This window comes from Trachypithecus francoisi, unplaced genomic scaffold, assembly GCF_009764315.1.
Source record: "Trachypithecus francoisi isolate TF-2019V2 unplaced genomic scaffold, Tfra_2.0 Lachesis_group3, whole genome shotgun sequence".
NCBI lineage: Eukaryota > Metazoa > Chordata > Mammalia > Primates > Cercopithecidae > Trachypithecus > Trachypithecus francoisi.
This window is the reverse complement of record NW_022681468.1, coordinates 133,827,728-133,848,761: the sequence shown is the minus strand read 5'-3', so window position 1 is coordinate 133,848,761 and position 21,034 is coordinate 133,827,728. Positions and strand designations below refer to the sequence as shown.

At 37.4% G+C, this 21,034-nt stretch overlaps 1 protein-coding gene across 9 annotated transcripts in view; it reads right to left on the bottom strand.

Annotated features, from left to right (window-relative positions):
- Nucleotides 1-5,425: 5,425 nt before the first annotated feature.
- The window catches only part of RFX7 (regulatory factor X7), a 176,677-nt gene continuing 161,068 nt past the window's right edge, over nucleotides 5,426-21,034 (bottom strand). For 7 of the 9 annotated variants that reach the window (XM_033190025.1, XM_033190026.1, XM_033190024.1 and 4 more), the window contains 4 exons: nucleotides 20,566-20,650; nucleotides 19,764-19,971; nucleotides 16,522-16,817; nucleotides 9,003-15,075 (listed from right to left, as the gene is read on the bottom strand). In XM_033190025.1, coding sequence (XP_033045916.1) covers nucleotides 11,803-15,075; nucleotides 16,522-16,817; nucleotides 19,764-19,971; nucleotides 20,566-20,650 — 3,862 coding nt within the window. In that variant the 3' untranslated portion in view covers nucleotides 9,003-11,802. Of the gene's footprint in view, nucleotides 5,656-7,431; nucleotides 7,560-9,002; nucleotides 15,076-16,521; nucleotides 16,818-19,763; nucleotides 19,972-20,565; nucleotides 20,651-21,034 lie in introns of those variants that run through there. The other 2 variants (XM_033190027.1, XM_033190030.1) reach the window with 2 other exon arrangements.

Sequence of the window (21,034 nt, the reverse complement as noted above, 5' to 3'; positions counted from 1 at the left end):
TCTAGTTCAACTCAATTCATTAGGGGTTGAAAAATGATGATACTCCCATTGTGTCATTCCTTCCTCCTTCATTAGCTAGAATATTTCTTTTTCTTTTCTTTTCTTTTCTTTTTTTTTTTTTTTTGAGACAGAGTCTTGCTCTTGTCATCCAGGCTGGAGTACAATGGCGCAATCTTGGCTCACTGCAACCTCCGCCTTCCAGGTTCAAGCAATTCTCCTGCCTCAGCCTCTCGAGTAGCTGGGATTACAGGCGCACACCAACACGCCCAGCTAATTTTTGTGTTTTTTATTAGAGATAGGGTTTCACCATGTTGACCAGGCTGGTCTTGAACTGCTGGCCTCAAGTGATCCACCCACCTCGGCCTCCCAAAGTGCTGGGACACTAGAATATTTCTAACTAGAGCAGACCCCCTTGTCTATTATTTCATTATCCAGTGGTCCAGCTCACATAGTAAAGGTGGGATAAATACTTGTTTTTTTTTCTTTATTGATTAAAATAAGTTGGTTACCTATCATCCTCAAAAGGTGAGCACTTAATTTTTTAGGATCATTAAAACTCATAGACTTAGACATATTTTAAGTATTGTGATCTGCTGAAGTTATCATCCTTACTGAGCTTACATTGTCCCATCTGTGTCCAGTGGTAGCTTCTGCAAGTTGGCTCTTGAGTCTTTTTAACATGACCTCTGTAGTCTTTGGAAGTTTCCTTGCTGTTGTACACCACGATGTTCCATGAGTTCATGCTGATACTTGGAATTCAGAGTCAGGACTGCAGGGTTTTTGCTTCATACTTCTTTCTTACACAGGCATATCCTTTCTTCTGAGAATCCAGGTTCTCAGGGACCTAAGAATTATAAAACTAGAATATCACACAATTAGTTTGCATTGTCTTATATTACGTATACAGCAATCTCAGTGAAATCACCTATTTTATCAACACCTTATCGAAAAAGTTAAAAAATTATTTGCATAGGCGCTTTCCACTTTCTTTAGTTGTTTTTACATTTTCAGATGATGTGTCCAGTGCATAGTATGTACTGTCTCCTCTTTAACCCTCATATAGTCTTAGTTTTACAACAGGTATTTAATGCTCAGTGCCAGTCCTTAGGTTGACTTCTCTCTAGTCATTTGGATGTCCAAAGTTTATTGTCTAGAAAATTCCTCAGGAAATGTGCAAGAAAACAATATAGAATGCCTGTGTCTCACAGTGTTTCCCACAGAGGATGGTGTCAAACTTAGATTTTCTCCAACCTAAGTGAGAAGTGGTATCTTCGTGTAGTTTTAATTCATATTTCTCTTATTATGAGTCAGATTGAGCGTTTTTTTTTTTTTTTCATGTCTAAGTGTTACCGGAAGGGAGTCCTGATCCAGACCCCAAGAGAGGGCTTGTGTAAGAAAGGATTAGGGGTGAGTCCACAGGGTAAAGTGAAAGTAAGTTTATTAAGAACGTGAAGAAAGAATAGTACTCCATGGACAGAGCAGGGCGTTCCCAAAAGCAAGATGAGGACCATGTTCGCCTTCGGTGCAATGCTTGTTTGTACATAAGAAAACAAAGCAAAATATCATGGGGAGATATCAAGGGTTTGTCACAAAGATTGCTCATCTTTGTATAACTGCTGTCTTCTGCAAGACTCTATATTATTATGTTGAAAGCAAAACTTATTCTTAAACTAAAAGTGCTTTTGTTTTTAAGATATTGGGATATCAGGACATTTCCTGGGTCTGTTATATCCTGGGTCTGTTAAGTCCTGGGTCAATTCAGTAAACCTTGTTAATGTGTTCCTTTAACATTATTAACCTGTTTCTTTTAACCATAAACATCCTGTGGCTATGAATGTCTAACTTGTTGGGAATGTGGCCCAGCAGGTCTCAGCTTCATTTTACCCAGGCAGCCCCTGTTCAAGATGGAGTTGCTCTGGTTTGAACACCTCTGACACAATGACCATTTCTTTTTCTGTGAGCTGTCTGTTAATATCTTTGTCCATTTTTCTATTAGATTTGGCCTTCTGCCTCCCACCATTTTAGGACTTCTCTCCATATTAGGGATATTACCCCTAATATGGATATAAAGGGATATGTATGTGATATAAATTGCAATATCTCTTCCTAGTTTGCCATTTGTTGCCTGACTTTACTTATAGGGCATTTTTGCCATGTGACGCTATATGTGATGCCTTGTTGGGCTAGCTCTTCAGATACTCCTTTCTTTTCAGTTTTTTTTGGGCTATTCTTATCTATGTTCTCATTTTAAATGTATATCCAATTTTTCAAGCTCTAGAAAAGAATTGGCATTTTTGTGGGAATCATGTTAAATGTATTAATTAACTGGGTTGCATTGATGTCTTTATGATGTTGACTTTTCTTATCTAAGTATGTTTTCCTGTTCCATTTGTTCTGGTCTACCTTGGGCCTATCAGTAAAAGAGGTTTTTTTTTTTTTTTTTTTTTTTTTTGAGATGGAGTCTCTCTCTGTCGCCCAGGCTAGAGTGTGATATGATCTTGACTCACTGCAGCCTCCGCCTCCCAGTTTCAATCGATTCTCCTGGCTAAGCCTCCTGAGTAGCTGGGATTACAGGCATCTGCCACTGTGCCCAGCTAATTTTTGTAATTTTAGTAGAAACTGAGTTTCACCAATATTGGCAAGGCTGGTCTGGAACTCCTGACCTCATGTGATCCACCTGCCTCTGCCTCCCAAAGTGCTGGGATTACAGGTGTGAGACATCATACCCGGCCAGTAGAAGTGTTTTAAAGGTGCTTTTAATATACATTTCTTAAGTTCATGCAAGGATATTTTATCTTTTCTGTTATTAGCATAAAAAGGATCTCTGTATTAGCATACAGAGATCAAGTGTTAAAATTTAGATTTGGAAGTCATCAATAGAACTGCAGGAGTTTCTGAAATGACTGGGGAGAGAAACTAGAATAATAAGAGAAGAACAAATGACAGAATGTCAAAGAATTTTTAAATTTAAATAACAGGTAGAGGAAGTTGGTCCCTGAAAGAAACTGAGAATGAAGGATCTGAGAGGTAGAAGGTGAATGAGAATACAAAGTCATAGAAACCAAAGGAACAGGGACCTGGCTTATCAATTGTGAAAAATTACCAGTACTTCTTAAGGCAGCAATCTCAGAACTGTTATGAAGGTGAGCTAAGACTATGAAGAATTCAGTAAAGAGATATGTTAACTAGGAATGGGTTTGTGTTAGGAAATTTATACTGTGTGTTTCAAACACATGAAGTCCAAATATAAGAGGTCTCATGTTTCAAATAATGTATGTTGATATCAGTTAAACAAATATGCTCAGATATAAATAGCTTGGCTTAAATTAAAATGTTTACTAATACTTCTTATTTATTGCCATTAATTCAAAGTTCAGTGCTTTATACCTGAATATAGATTTATACTTTACCTTCTGACAGATGTGTATGTGGTGGGGATAGAGGAAGGCTTCAGGTAAAATATAACATTTAAGTGCTAAAAAGGACAGTAATTTTTCCCACTCTCAGATAAATGTCTGTTCTTTCACACAGGTATTTATAATTATAACCTCTTAGTCTTAGGGTTTACAACATATTGTCATATTTCACGGAGATTCACAAGATTCTGGGAAGTAACTAGGACAGGGATCATTATTTCTTAAAGTGCAGAGATGGTAAAGTAATGATAGAACCAGGTCCGGATCGAAGATATTCTTGACTCCTAGCCCATAAGCATATGTTAAGAGTCAGGGTGGAGTGTAGAAAATGTTTCTTCTAGGGATTTTAAACAGAAAAGGATTTAATGCAGAGGTTTAAGTGCTTTATAAATACAGTTGGCCCTTGATACCATGGGTTCCTCATCTGTAGATTGAACCAACCACAGACTGAAAATATTTGGGGAAAAAACCCAATAAATAATACAACAAGAAAAATGTACCAATAAAAATAATACAGTATATACATAGTATTTACGCTGCATGTTTTTTTTTTTTGAGATGGAATCTCTCTTTGTTGCCCAGGCTGGAGTGCAGTGATGTAATCTTGGCTTACTGCAACCTCTTCCTCCCGGGTACAAGCAATTCTCCAGCCTCAGCCTCCCAAGTAGCTGGGATTACAGGAGTGCACCACCATGCCTGGCTAATTTTTGTATTTTTAGTAGATACAGGGTTTCATCATGTTGGCCAAGCTGGTCTCGAACTCCTGACCTCAAGTGATCCACCTGCCTCAGCCTCTTAAAGTGCTGGGATTACCGGCCTGAGCCATCATGCCTGGCTTGCATTAGGTTTTATAAGTAATCTATAGATGACTTAAAGTATACAGGAGGATGTGCATAGGCTATATGCAAATGCTATGCCATTTGCCATTTTATGTAAGGGACTGGAGCATCTGCAGATTTTGTTATCCCTAGGGATCCTGGAACCAATCCCTGACCAGATACTGAGGGATAACTGTAAGTGGAAAAACTGTAAGGTAGTAGACTACCTCCAGAAATGACTCCTGTAACAATACGGTAGAGCTGATTAGGGGGGGAATCACCCTTGAGTTTGTCTCTGAAATTACTGCAGAGAGCAGGAAGCCACACTAGGAAGTTGCTGATACTGTTGGTACCATCACTACAGCACTTGACCACCTCTTGACATTCACAAAATTGGTGATTTGGCACTGGAACATGAACTTTCAAACCTAAGAATCACAAGAATAGACTCTAGAACACTGCAGCTAAAAGACTCTCCATGAGCTTGCTTGCAAGAAAGAGTCACCAAAAAGAAGTAGGAAAATGGCTTCTGCTTCAATTTTTTTCCTTCAGATCTTTCAAGAACAAATCTAATAGATGAAATGTAATTCATATCCAGAACTTAGCTGTGAGGAAGTCTAGAAAATGTAGTTGTTGGTTTTCCTGCCCCTTCATACAAGGAGGAAGCTGGAACAGAAATTGAGCAAGCCGATCTACATTTGCCACAGTAAGCTTAGTGTGTGTTCATTCAAAATGTTGGCAAAAATAATGAACAGGCCAGAACCATGTGGCACAGCAGTAGAAATGGTTGCCAGATGGATATCATTACTAATATTCAAGTAAGTTTGAGTGGTTATAATTGGTCATGGTTATAATTGGTGGAGCTGAGACTTCAACCTAGGTCTGACCAGAATGCTATATTGCCTTTCAATTTGATCAGCAGCTTAGAATTCATCTACTCTTATTTCTGCCTTCCCCAACCTCCAAACCTATGAAAGGGCATTTTTCTAGGATCCTCTCCTGATTTACCAATCCCAGTGAAAAAGAGATGCAGTTTGCTTTGCTAGGGTATGTGGGGCATCCATGATGGTTTTAGCAATCACCATGTGACTGTAACATTCCCTACTCCTGCTTAAAACCTTCTAGCAGCTACGTTGGCTAGAATTGGGATTTGTGCTGAGTGACAGAGACTCAAAATAGACTCAAAATAAGTGTGAGTTAAACCAGAAAGTAATTTATTTCTCTCATGTAAAACACATCCAGAGGTAAGCAGTCAGGACTACTTGGGCAGCTTCCCTCCCAAAATCATCAGGCCTTGGGCTCCTTGTATCTTGTTGCTCAATCATACTCAGCATGTGTCTTTAACATGAAGTCCAGGAGGGCTGCTTGAGTTATAGCCATCACATTTGCATTCCAGCCAGCAGACAGGAAGGACAAGAACACTGCAAAAGAAGTAGCACCCAAACCTTTTGGTTACATCTCTTTGAGTACTTGGTAAATGTCTCCACTTAACTGCAAGGGAAGTTGGCAACTGTAGCCTTTTGGTCAGATGGCTGTGTGCTCAGCTAAAAATCAAGGACTTTTACAGTAAGGAAGAAGGGGAGAATGCATACTACTGATAAACATCCACCTCTGCTATAGTGACCTCATTGAATCCTGCAAAGACATTCACTGTCTTTTTCATTATATTGCAAAATTTCAAAATGGCAGGTGTCTTCTCTAGCACCTTGTACAGAGACTAACATATTTTAGGCACTTTATCATCCCTTAAAAAAGTCCCATTTTAGGCCGGGCGCGGTGGCTCAAGCCTGTAATCCCAGCACTTTGGGAGGCCGAGACGGGTGGATCACGAGGTCAGGAGATCGAGACCATCCTGGTCTACACGGTGAAACCCCGTCTCTACTAAAAAATACAAAAAAAAAACTAGCCGGGCGAGATGGCGGGCGCCTGTAGTCCCAGCTACTCGGGAGGCTGAGGCAGAAGAATGGCGTAAACCCGGGAGGCGGAGCTTGCAGTGAGCCGAGATCGTGCCACTGCACTCCAGCCTGGGCGACAGAGCGAGACTCCGTCTCAAAAAAAAAAAAAAAAAAAAAAAAAGTCCCATTTTTATTTTGACGAAATTTTAAGTGATTTAAATATAAATATGACTAGAGTATAACTCTATGAAATGTGCTTGAAAAGCTGTGTGGAAAACAAAATTTTGTATTTAAATCTTCGTTCTCCTAATACATCAGGGTATTTCTATGGAGAGAAGGGAGGAAAAAGGATTCAAGTAATTTGAAGGAAAGTTACAAACTACAGGTAAATCTAAAAGCAACAAAAATGAAAAAGAATTGTTGACATATAAGGACGGGAGGTTAAAAAGAAATAAAGAACTCCACAAAAATCAAACGCAATTCTAAATTTAAAACCAGAATGAAAATTTCAAAGAAGCAACCAGAGCACACAACTGCAGTAGGTACATTGTGAACACATATCTTTATAGCATAATGGTATGAAGTAGGATTCGAAATTAAGATAATCCTGGCTCTTCCTGTTATTATGTTACCTCCACCAGTTAATCTCTGAATTAAATTTTCTCACCTGAAAAATAAGATTCGCTAAAAATTGTTACAATGAGGACATGAGAATATATGCAAACTATTTAACACTGGGTCTAATGCAAAGAAATACTCTATATACCACAGTAATATCACTCTCATGATACATTTTATATGACTATCTTCTCTCCAAGAATTAAGTACTTCTTAAAAATCAAATCTTGAAAAATGTAGTCTTTTTGTTTTCATTCGTTCTTCTAAGCAGATTATAGTAACAGGATTGGCATACATATTTTAAAAATTTCAGATTGTGAAATATTGATGTGATCCCATCCATAAATTTATAATTTTAATTATTTAAAAATTCATTTATAACAATGCATGTCAAAATAAATCTGTACTTCAAATTTAACAAAATAAAAAGTTTGGTCTTATGCTGTAGGAGTTGAGGCAACTTGCATTTATGATACTCAATAATACTTGATTTTTCAGCTCATAGTGGGAAGGCAAGATACCAGTTAACACCAGTAAACTTACACTTAGTTCAGAAGATTTCAAATTCTTATTTTCTTCTACATAGTGTATTATCATATTGTTGGCACTTAACAAAGAACATGTACTTAACTCTTTATGATTGTATGCCCCTCAAAGGTGGGTAGAAGATCTTATACATCTTACCTAGCTATTTTTTGCAGTGACCGCTCCTGGTTGCCTCCCAAACGGCAAGTCTCTAATATCTTCCCTAGGTGATGGAACTCATTTAAGATGAATGACCACATGCTCCAGGAAATGGGCCCCTCTCTTACCTATAAAACATTAATTAAGGATCTAAGCTAAGTAATTGGCCTTAGGGTGAGCCTTTGTCTCATACAATGAGACTAATAGTGTGTGTGTATGGAGTGCTTAATGGAAGATTCTGAGATTTTTTTCTCTCTGATAAAAGGCTATGAGAACTGCTTACTATCCTGCTTGGGATGTTATGAGGGTATAACATCTGAGCTGTGGCAGTCATCTTGTGACCATGAGGTAAAAGACATAGCAAAGCAAAGCTGAAGATGATGGAACAGAAACACAGAAAAACAGGATCCGGTGCCTGTAAACAATGAACCATGGAATGAACCCTTGAACCTCCTATCTCCAACATTATTAAGCGAAAAGTAAGTGTCCTTATGGTTTAAGCCAGTGTTGGGTTTTCAATTACTTGCAACCAAAATCACCTCAGGTGTTATACAGTATTTTCACCCCCAGAATTTCTTACTGGTTGACTCTATGCACTGGTTCTTATGTTTGCCTGCTCTGACATTTTACCCTTCCATGTCATTGAGCACCCAGGATCCTAACATACTTATTTTATAGTAGTATCTAGGTAGTTCATTACTTATCATTTTCTCGAGTGATTGCCTTTCTTAGGATTAGTTTCATTTTCTTCACGTACTTTTGAATTTTGATTTGCAGGCTCAGCTTGCATGGGAGCCTTCCTCCTCTTTACCTCTCCCTTCCTAATCTCCGCTCCTTTCCTTTTGTAATTGCTTCTACCGCCTGTTCAAACTGAGGGCTCCAGATCTGTGGTGACAGTGGAACTATCACAGATCTACAAAGATCTATGTAAACAGAGGAGTAGGCTGTTTGACTCAAGATCTGTCTACAATATAAATTACAGTCCCAGGCACTGGTTGTTGTTGCTTCTCAGTTTCAAGAGCGAGGAAACTCCATTCAAGATCCTGGTTTCATTACTTTGCAGGAGCTGACATTTCTGGCTACTTCAGTCTGCTTCCAGACCTATAGCCCAGATTCTAGCTTATAAATTCATTGCACTTATCAGTTTGTTATTTCTGGTACTTGGAAATGTCTATACTGCTTCTGAACACAGCTATGCTTTAATTTTTTCTCATTTTCTATTCAAAGCTCCAGAAATATACTTACCTAGGTACTCCATAGGCTAACATTTAAAAATAAACGCTATGTGAAAGAGAAAAAGATGGCTTTTTGAACAACATAAAGTTCTGTGCCATGCACCATTCATTGGTAATAATCCTAAGTGAACAACAGCAGAGTTTTGATGAGTGAAATAAGATCTGTGTCTTCTTCTGGATTAATAGCACACAGCAGATCAGCAGCTCTGTTCTGCCTTCTGCTGATTTTTATTCACTCCCTAAAGTTCATGACATCAAAGGAAGAATAACACTGGGTCTGTTTAAAAAATGTGTTGCCTATATAAAATATGTCCCATAAAACACCTTCAGATCCAGTCAGTTTAATATAAAATGTTTTTAATTGTTTTTGAAAACATTTAAAAAACAATTTTTGAGCACTTTTAATAAAAAAAGAGAACTGAAATGCTACCGCAATATTCAACTACTGTAGTTTCAGCAGGTACAACAGACAACAAAACACTGGGGAAATCTGACTTTTTGCACTAAATGAAACATGAAACAGGGCTTGTTTTTGTCATTTATCGTGTAGTAAAGCACATTATAGTACAAGACTATTATATGAACCTCAGATGCACTGCACAAAAAACACTTTCCTTCTTTTCAGTTCAAAAGTCAGTGCTTATTGCAATTATATGCAAAATTATTTACTTCATGAAGTCTTATGATAAACAGTATGCAAAATGTTTCAAACATCAAAACAATAAAAATAATCTGGAACAGAACATATTCAACAATAACTAAGCAGAATTAGTAAACATAAAGTAAATAACCTGTGAATAACTATGTTTGCCTGGTTAACACTGAACCAGTTTCAATACAGCGAAGAAAAAAAAAGAGTGGTTACAGGAATCCTAGTACTGTACAAGATAAGTCAGTAACACTCATGCACATTTTGTGATCATGTATTAACATGGTGAAGCAAACTAAACTTAATTTTCCTGCTGTAATATTCTCATGTAAGAGAATAATAGAAATATCTCATTGAGATCAATGCACATTGCTACATAAGACAATTTTATCTGTCACTTTGATGACATTTTGTCTTTTCATAATGAAACACATTTAAAAAGTTTAATCTGTGGACTGTATTGGTTGCATTTATCCTAAGAGATGTGCCTACCACAGGTTCAACAAATTTAGTGCAATATATGAACCCCAGAAAGTTTGCTGGACGAATTCAACCAAATTTAAAGAGTTTGCTGCAATACTGTACAAGGGGTTAAAAATCCTCCAGTCTTAATATTTTTATCAAAAAAGATTTCCATTATTTTTATATTAGTAGGAAGCTAATAATGTAAACAAGGGATTAGAATGGCCTCAAAATCTCCTTTTCAGAGTATCTCATAAAGAAAGGCTCCCATCATTTGTTAGAAGAAATCACACAGTTTCCTTTGGGTATTGCATACTTTGGTGTGCAGTAGTGCTGTGTCTCAATGTACAGTGAAGAAATAACTAGCATCAAGAAAAAAATACCTAACAAATCATGAAATCAAGATAACAGCAAACAAACACACACAAATGCCAGTAACTAAGACATATCAATATATAAACCTCTGCGCCAACTCTAGCACCATTTTTTATCAAAATATGTTAATACCCTACCTTGCAAATTTATTGAACAACAAAACCTTATTAAACCCTTCAGCACATTTGCTAAATATTCATTGATTGTAGTCTTCTGATTGGCTTACTAAGGTAAAGGAAAGCTTAGCTAGGTTCAAGGTAGCATAGCAAATGGTTTTATGTTAGCTTTAAAAACAATGGCAATTTAACAATCTCTTTGAAAGTGATCTTGAAACTCACTTAAATGGAGCTTTCAACCAGTGAGTAGGTTTGTGTCAACATGCAACTCATAAATAATTATTCACAAAACAAAATGGGAGCCATAGAGAGAAACATTTTAAAACAAATCCTGAGTTCTTATTTTGCAATTGTGGTTATCACAATAAATAAATTAAGCAAGTAATAAAATGCTCCTCTTCTTCAAGTACTGTTGATATCCCCTTTGTTTCATCAGAGATATAAAGATTTGTGGCTTCAGACCTTAGGTGGTGAAATGTTTTTTGTTGTTTTTTATGTTCTCCTCCTCCCTGTTTTTCAAAGTGATCCTATGATCAAACTACATTACTATATTCAGGAGTGAGGGAGTCACTCAGTTGAAGAGGAAAAAAACTGATTATGGTGGAATATTTTAACGAAAAATTTCAAAGTAAATCTCAATTAGAATCTCAGTATGTACATGCAGCCATTGTGATGAAACTAAGAGAATGCTTTTGTTTTCCTTCTCATTCCCCTAACAAATAATAAAACATAAAGCATTTTTCTAACATGCTTGTATTTATTATATTAGATTACAAATGCCTGGAGTTACATTTACTTGTTTTGTGTGTGCGTGCCTGCGCATCTATGTGTGCTAGCTCCATATTAAAATCAACATTTAAAAATAATGCAAGGTCACAAATATAAATGGCTACTTGTTTTTTTCTTAAAAATTTTAGTGCAGCTTTGCTTTCCTTAAAGCAATATTTAATTTTCCATTATTTTCTATTTAAGCCCTTCATCGTGGGTGTAAATGGTACTGAAGCCCCAGAAAGTCCTACAGAGATTTTTCATCCTACAGTAGCTCTATGCTTCAAGCCTAAATATTTTATAATAACCTGAATATTATCCCTGTTTCAAGGAAGACTTTCTTGTCTATAGTTCACCTTAGCTATGATTTTATATCTAAAAGATAATGCCAACAACAAAATAGCCTATACCTAAAATTGATGGTTTATTCTGAGTTCTGTGCAGATCATCTGATGAAATGAAACTAACTTATACAAAATAAAGATTGACTGCTCTTGTAACAGCTGGATAGTCAATCAATGTGAATAAATGGGGCATATTATAAAATTTAAAACCTAATACTTGTTCTTCTACAGCCTACTGTCTTTAGACACTTGTTAAGAACTGAGGCAAGTCTAACCATTTCCTACTGAAGAAACCACTTCTGCAGCAAACGCTTTTAAAATGTCACAATTAATAGTATTTCTGCTGCGGGAGGCACTTCCATTAAGACAAATACAATACATATGTCTTTAGATACAGTGTGCTACATATTATAAAACACAATTTAACCCAACATTTCAACAGTAGGATGGTCCTTGCTTTCTATCCATTCAAAACCTGATGAAGTCATAGAATTCATGGATTCACTGCAAATTTGTTGAAATAATGGGTCATTCTTTAATTCTTCCAGTGTAGCTTCATCATCTTGTCCCTGCTGACGACCTGGATCAAACAGTAGATTTGGGTCTAAAGTATTCAAATCATTGATGCTGCCTGAGAGCTCAGAAGACAACCTGATATCACTAGAGAAATCAGATGCAGTATTAGTGAGATCAGATGCTACCTGACCTACCAGCTGCTGGTTGGTTTGCAAGCTGTCTCCACTCAACAGGTCTTTAACAGTGCTATTGAAATCTAACTGCTGCTCTCCAATTTCTGATTGTGCTTGATTATCTCCAGGAGAAAAATTGATCTGATCGGTGCTATTACTTTTGGTGAGGTAAGATGGTGTTTGGAATTCATAAACAGAAGTGCTGGAATCAATCATATTTTGTGGGTTGGCACTAGGAAAAACAGTGGAAGGTTCCAAAATCTGAGTGAGATTCATCCGGGCTGTATAATTAGAGGGCAGGTTGTTCATTCCCAAACCTCTCACTGCATCATCATTGTCAGAATCAAGTTTACTCAACAAAACATTGGTTATTTTTTTACTGTTTGCTTGCTTCTGAAGAGCGTTTGGGAAGGCTGTCTGCATCATGACTGTCAATGGAACTGACTGGCTTCTTTGAGCTATGTTGTTGGCACATGCATCTGTGTGAACATTTGTGAAAACAACTTCTGGGGTAACTGGACTTCCAAAGGGGGTCACATTAGATCGCGGGATATTAGATACTGGATAGAGGGTGCTTCCACTAAGATTACGTTGGCGATGAACAGCAGGGCTCACACTCCGGCATCTGAAGTTGCTGCTGGCAGACGAATTAGTTCCCTTATTATCAAGAGGGGCAGGGACTGCAAAACCCTCCTGTTTGTTGGTGTTATTTACAGTGGCACCCTGATGCTGCACAGGAGAGACAGGAGTCAAACGACCAAAATGAGTGTCATGATGTCTGGATTGAGACTGGTAAGACTGTCCAGGCACAGCAAAAGCATGAGGTTTCCTGAAACGGTCTTCCACTAGTTCCTGATAGCTTGGGAGAATACCGTGGCCAGAAACTGATGAATTACCAACCCCACTATACCCATTATTCATCCATTCAAGCTTGGTTTTGTCAGGGTGTGTGGCCATGGGTCTTTGCATCGGTTTCACAGGACTACTTGAGACAATGCTGGCATCATGATATGCCATACTGGAGCTTATTGGAGTAAATGCAAATGGATTCCTGCATTCAACAGGGCTGGGGGGGACACTACTGCTGCAGTTAGAATGTGGAGTACCAATGGGTGTATGCCGGCTACTTCCTAAAGCACTATCCACAGGTGTAGTCTGGGCTAGCCTGGAACAAGGGCTCTCCCGTGATAGACTCTGAGATCCAGCAATCATTTCAGATGTTGGGGTTGGGGTTGGGGTTGGAGTAGGAGTGGGTGTGGGTGTAGGTGTGGGTGTGTGGATTGGAGTGCCATTGCTGTGGATTGGATGATAGAAGTGGGTGCTGGAGGTGTGAGATGACATTGGAGCTCCTGGAGTTACTGACTGACTCTGAAGGGTCATTCCCAAACAGTTGCCGTAAGAATGAGAATTGTTCATTGACATCTGCTGCTCCATAAGCACCAGCTCTTCCACAATACTATCTTGTGTAAGTTCATCATCAAAAGGAAAGTAGCTTTCACTTGTCTGGGAAACAGAAGGCTCAAACTCCTTCAGTTCAGATTGCAGAGGTAACTGATCTGAAGAATGTGCTTGTATTTGATTTAAAGAAGATTCCTGTATCTGGCTATGTAGCTGCTGGCTATATGTGTCCTGTGGCATTCCTTCTAATTCCCACACGGACTTCTCTAAGTCATTGATATCAGAGTGCTCAGGAATTGTCATAACACTGATAGCTTGCTGTTGTTCACAGCTGGCAGATATCAACTCAGAATCCTTAGTGATTTGTTGCCATCCATTTGGATTAAAGCTGCCAACTGACTTTGAATCACTGTCCAAGAGAAAGACACTTCCTTCAAGTTTTACTTTTATATCTGGAGATGATGATGGGGTTGTTTGCTGTTCCAAAGCTGAATCACTGATAACAAGGGTAGAAGAATTCAAGGGTTGATTTGCTCCTATGTGTGAACTGACATTTACTGATACCTTGCTAGGAATCTGAGCACCTGCTGTTGAACCTTCTGTTTTCCCTGAATGTGGAACCTTTTGGTCCTTCTTAACACTGCCTTGTTTCTGCCCTTCTATGGTAGCTGCTGAAAGCTGTTCCACAATTGGTTTCTTTACAGGAGGCACCTGGGTCTCTTGCAATGTAGAAGACAGTCGTTTTCTTGGACTTTTAGTGCATAATTTAGGGTCTTTATTGATTGAGTCACCATTAGATGGTGAACTGGTGCTGGTGAAAGTTAAGTTCTGAGAAGCAACTGATACAGTGATAGTGCTCTGATTATTGCCTGTTGACGTGCCTGGCAGAATTTCATTACAGCGACTTTTACATTTGGTCCTCTGGTCACAGACCTTAGTTGCTTTTATTTCATTGACACCTTCATTTGAAGGTTTCTGCAGTACTCCGTCTGTATTACTTTTCTGCCCCAAAAGGGCACTAGGTGTTTGGGGAGCTTTAGCGTCATCAGAGTTCTCTTGGCACTGTACAGGATGCTCATCTGATGATATTTCGGGTTCCACTTTGACTTCCACAGCAGATGTTCCCCCCGCACTGCTGGTTCTGGACCCAGGAGACTGAAGTGACACGACAGAACCATTCTTGATCTGTGGAACACTCCTTGATTCTTCTGTCGTTCCTGTAGCACTGCTGACTGAGGCAGAATGTTTAAGAGGGGTGTTACTGTTGCTGGGTGTGAGGGATATTGTTGTCATTTTCACCACATTTAGAGAACTCATGTGTGAAGCGGGTACAACAGCAGTTTTGATGGGACTACTAGTAAAGAGGACAGTAGTTGGAGAGCGAATTGTGAGTGCACTGGTGTTGGCTGGTTTGGGTAAGATCTGAGGGTAACGGTGCCGGGCAGAACGATCCCCACCAGGACTGGCTGGAACGTTCTGGGGAGTCTTTGGTGCCTGTTTCACAGACTGCATGTGCTGAGTGACCACCTGTACATTGAGGGGAAGAACTTTGCCATCAGAAGAACTCATTGGACTCGGTGAAGTTACCAATTGCCTAGTCCGTTGGACCTGTTAAAAGACAGCAAAATATCAGATTTAACAAGTCTAGGCTGTAAATAGTAATTCATGTATCCGTATATACTTTTAAGGCATTCATTAAATGTTAATGTTAAAAAGAAAAAAGTTCCTATGTTAGAAGAGAGTTCTAGACCAGGTTCTACACAATCAGACACATAAATATAACAAATGCAACCATAACGCATTATAGTTAAAAAATATGTAAGAACATCATTAAGTCACTTTTCAGTTAACAAGACTAAAAGCTTCACACTTGTGATGAATATTTGCTGAAACAATGATTTAAGGGGGTTACAGGAAGAAGACATAAAATCCTGAAGAAACATACAACCGTAAAGGTTACCTACCAGAATCTATGCTAAGATGGCTCACTCATAGAGGAAACTGTTTTATAAATGTGTCTACCTTAAACGTCTGTAACTAAACCACTGCAAATAAGATACAACTAATATCGACTCCAGTTTGCCCTATAGTGAACAGTGTGGTTACCATGTATTTCATATTTTAATAACATGATAATACGAACAAGAAAAACGATAAAATATCTCCTAAATATTACCAATAATAACATAAAGTACCAACTTACTCTCATTGTAAAAGTCCCTTCATCATAACCTCAGTTGTGTGAGATAGAAAAGCAGGAGACTGTTTCCTTATCTACAACTAGAGGTTAATAAACTAGCTAAAGAATTTGGCCAAGGTTCTAGTCCTGTATCCGATAAGCCATAGATAGGCCTACATTTAAGTATTATCATTACACAATAGAATTTTGCTCCATCTGAATGTAAAAAAGAAAAGTGTTCAACTTTTAAATAAAGTTTGCAATTAAATTATCTTGGCTTGGCTGGGTGGGTTGGCTCACACGTATAATTCCAGTACTTGGGGAAGCCAAGGCGGGTGGATCACTTGAGATCACGAGTTCAAGACCAGCCCGGCCAACTAAAAATACAAAATACAAAAAATACAAAAATTAGCTGGGTGTGGTGGTGAGTACCTGTAATCTCACTTACTCGGGAGGCTGAGGCAGAAGAATTGCTTGAACCCAGGAGGTGGAATCTGGAGTGAGCCGAGATTGTGGCACTGCACTCCAGTCTGGGAGACAGAGCAAGACTCTGTCTTAAAAAAAAAAAAAAATTATCTTGGCTCAGCCAGGGATGAAACAACTCTAAAAATGAGAACTCACTCTTACATAAAGTTCTGACTGGTTATGTGCATACTTTGTATGTCTTGGATCTTTAGATTTTCAATAATGTTTCATAGCTTACTTTGTAATCAACAACATACATCCTGACTGAAAGACTGAAGGGGAATCTTCCTGTAGTCACAAAACCAGTTTATGGCTACACTTGTACTTGCCTTCTTTTCATCTGCCACTTTTAAATAAACAATTGATTTCCCACCATCCCAATAAGGCCAAATACTATTTAATTATATTACCGGAATGGGACTAGGGACAGCTGCCACAACGATACCAATAGGTTGAGGAGAAAGGATTGAAGGATTTCCATTAGGAAGATTCGTTACTCCATTGCTTGTAGCACTTTCTGATTTTTTTGCTGCGGATTCTCCTGGCAAAGGGGATTGTAGTTTCTGTTCTTGCTGCTTCTTCTGGATTTTCCGTTGCAACTGCTGTTTAGCATCAATTGGAGATGGCAAAGTCTTCACCTGAGGCTGAAAGGAATTACTTTCAGCTGTCGGTATAAAAGCAGAAGGCTGGGTAATTCCTTTAATTCCTGAAAATAAACAGAAAGGAAAGCTAAAATAAATACTCTCCTTTATAGAAGGCAGGTTCCTTTGAATTTCTTTGAAAATGTAGCCATCTACTGGACAAAGCAACCAAAATTTTAACTCACAATTTCTGTATAAAGCATTAGACTTCGAATTTATAAACAATTGTCAATATAGCTTTGTCATCTTACAATATGGTTCAACTCAGGTGACAGTTTCAGTTAAATCAACAACAGGATTTTAAACACAGTAGCTATATCATAAATGTGCAGAAGCTAAGATAAATGCCAACACAGCATTTTTACATTTTCTCAAAGGTCAGTAAATTTCCCTCCCCCATTTCTAATCAGAAATAAATACATGTATTTTCATGATTTTAATATTTAGCCCATGAGGGGCATTCAATAATTCCATACATATTTGCTGAAGCCACTCCCCATAATGGAAAAAAATTATATGGAGAAGACAGTTTTTAATTCTACCAGAAATTCATGGTAATAGGCATTATTATTATATTGCTACTATACAATTATTCCAGTATGACCTAGAAGAAATTAAGAAACAGAATTTCTTATTAAGACTAATGTTAAGATATTCCAAAAAAGTGTCACTGCGAAAACCTTTAAAACAGTAAGATAAAGACTGAAAAAAACTGACAAAATAAGCAAAATACAAATTTTAGGAAAAATGGATTATATAATAAAATTAAAATGTTTAAAAAGCTCATTTCAGATTTGGGGCGTGGCATTGAGATCATTAGAAAGTAAGTTGTGGGCAATAAAAACAATGAAGAGAAGAAAGGGGAGGAACAACTATCCTGGTGGTACACCTTGGGCTTTAAGTCTTTTCTTTTCCCCATCCCAATTTCTGCTTTTCATCATTCTAGTTAACAACAACAACTTGGTGTGGGGAGCAGGAAATAGAGAATGAGGAAGCTATAACTCTCTCCTCACACTTGATAATGATGAGGATCTTTGAACCCCCAGCCCCTTTTAAAAATCACGATTTTTCCTCTCAAATCCAGCTCCAATTGTTTTGCCCCTTCCTGACCCCAAGCCTCAGCTCTGGCTTCTCAGCACCCGCACCCCGGAGAGCCTCTGCCAATGGCTCACAAATTGGCTGTCTTATCCTTCCTGCCAGGGTTTCTAGATAGGAATGAGTTCCAAGCAGCTGACTTACAAAAGGACATTTGTAACACAACCTGTTCTTAATATGGAGACTATATTTATAAAAAACCAAATTCACCTTCAAAGGATGAAAATTAGTCTACTATCAAACGTCTTTTTTGAAAAATATAGTAAGGGGCTGAGATCAAAATTTTGAGAGACATTCTAAAAATGTTCTGAGTAATGATACAATTGGTAAAGTGTTTACCCTCTCAGGCTGATTGCTTTCAAAAATGGAGTCTCTTTTTTATATACGTCATTTTTAGTACTTTTGTTTAAAAAACTCACACCTTTATTTACACTTATACCTTAAAAATTCATTCATTCAATTCATTCAATATTTCCCTCAGTTAGACTTTGCAAATGAGAGAAATGGGAAAGAGATGTTTCTTTTCCCCATGATACCTCCTAAATCCTCCATCTGTTGAAGTTCTCTTCTAGATGTTGGCAGGGATAGAAGAAAGAGAGCAGAGCAAACTGAAGGGTTCGCTCCTTTTAAAGCTTATTCTACGATATGACATTATGACATAATTGAGTGAAGCTGGGCTTTGTAGACAGACAAATCAGGATTCAAATCCTGGCTCCATTACTTACGTGCCCATGAACAAGTTAATTGACCTCCCCAAGTCTATAAATTGGGAATAAATATCACCTATCTCATAGAACTGCTGGGGGAATTAAATGAGGTAACATATGTGAGCTATTTAGCTCAATAAGGCTGGTCAAGCATTCTCCTGCTGGTCAGTAAAATGAATAAACAGATTTAGGTCATACAGTTTACATGTAGACAGGAAAAACTATATGACATTATTTTTCTGAAATGGGTCTTCAATTGACCACAAAATTAGAGGTTACACACATATACATCCCACATACTAAATGTAAAATTAGAAGAAAACAGACTCATTATTAATGTGTAAAAGATATTAAAGAAGTGAAGTTAATTAAGAGACTGTAATTCTGGCCAGGATAAGTTTATTGTAGATTTTAAAATATTAAGAACTAACACTTAGAAGGACAGTTCTTGGAAAAATAAGTCTCAGATCACTATATCACTGCATTTTTAATACACATCATAATTTTCTAGAATAATTTATCCACTCTAGGTTTATAAGGTATAACTGAAATAAGATATTTTAAAAAATTCATCAGAACTGATATTTTACACAACTATTAATTTAGGAGGGAGTCATTCTAACGAGACTGTCAACTCCCAAAACTGTCGATTCCAAAAATTCATCTTTGAATAAAAATAGTCATATGAATGCACAGTCAAAAATATCACTCGTTATTTTATAGTAAGCCTTCGTACAGTGTTTTTTTTTGAGACTAAGTTACCTGTCACAGTGTGGAAAGATAACTTTATTTATAAGCATTAGTTTCTGGAATGGGAATCTAACAAGTAATTTAAAAATTTAATTGTATTATTTTACTTCTAATATTTATTTAGATACACATATTATATATGTACATATAAAAGTACATATAAACACGTTCTATAAATGTAAAAATAGCAATGGAAAAATAATAACATATCAGCTGGGGAATCTACAGTTTTATATGCCAGCAAAGCAATCTATAGAAACATAGCATTAAGCTTTATAATGAAAGGATTATTATTTTCTTGGCTCAACAAACCCATCTGAATTTAGTGTTAAGTGGAGTAAGAGTGAACTCATACAAGTACTAAAAGGATGAAGTTCTTTGATCTAACTCTTCTTTTGCTACCAATTCTAAATACAATAATACCTGTCAGTTTTTAGCTTGTTCACAGTAATGTCGTACCTGCTGGTGCTGCTGCCATTACAGTTAGAGCTGCCATTGACTTGGTGCCTATATAGTGACTTTTTACAAGGAAGCGGGCTAATTCCAAGACAGTGTCAAATGGTTGGCTTAACACTTTCTGGGCCCACTCACACACAAGACGGCAAGCAGAAGAGATAACTTCTTCATCAATATTTTGAAGCTGCCCAGAAGGTTCAGCTCCTTCCAACTAGGCAAAGAAAAAAGAAAACATTAACTTGTAAAAGACCAGAGAAATTAAACTGAAGCACGTTAAAGATACGTATTCTTAATTAGAAGATACAATCTAAATCTGTGTGTTAAAGTAGTATGAATTGACCCACTGGCAGACATACAAGAGCTCTGCAAATAAGGGACTCATACCCACTAGTGCACAGCAGTCAGCAGCCTTGTGAATATAACATTTTGAATGGTTTTTAAACATACAAGACTGATATTTTGAATCTTTCTAATGTCAATAAAACGATGCCAATAGCCACATATTTTTTCTAAAATTCCTATAAAACATTACATGATGACTGACTTTTTCCTCTTGACTATACACACATATAGTCAATATATATTTTGGAAATATCAAGAAATCAGTAACTTTGAAACTTTGTTCCCCCAAATTTCATTCTGACATAGGTCATATACACTAACATTTTTCAGTCACTGTGTGATCTTTTTTTTTATTATTTGTAAAAGGCACAGTTGCTAGCCTTAAACAAATGAGACTTTGCAGGATGCATTTTAATGTTGATATAAAGGTTTACTTATTAAAAAGAAAAGGCTGAATTCTTACCCCATCTCCAGTTTTGTGAAAGTCAAGGTTGGGCAGTGTTGGCATATGAACAAAAGCTTTTTTTCTCAGTCCACTGTAGCAATATGTAATATACAGTTAAGGTCCAAATATTGAAAATTAAATGAATTACTTATACCGGTAACACTTTAGAAGTAACCATATATAAAATGGGAATAAAATCAACATGATATATAACATCTACTTTCTGAATTCTTCAGCAAGAAAAACCTTAATATTAAAAACTTGGGATACTTTTACTCTTTTGAAACTGAAATACTCTTTCAGAATGTTAAATACTACTCTCTTAAATGAAAGGATTCTCATCTGTTATAAATTTTATGAATAAACGTTCCTAATATGCTGTGCCAGCCACCAGTAACAAACAGGTCAGAAGGAAAGGAATAGCCAGATGGAAACCTGGCACAGGGAAGGGAAACTTTAGCCCAGGGCACTGGGACAAAAACAACTC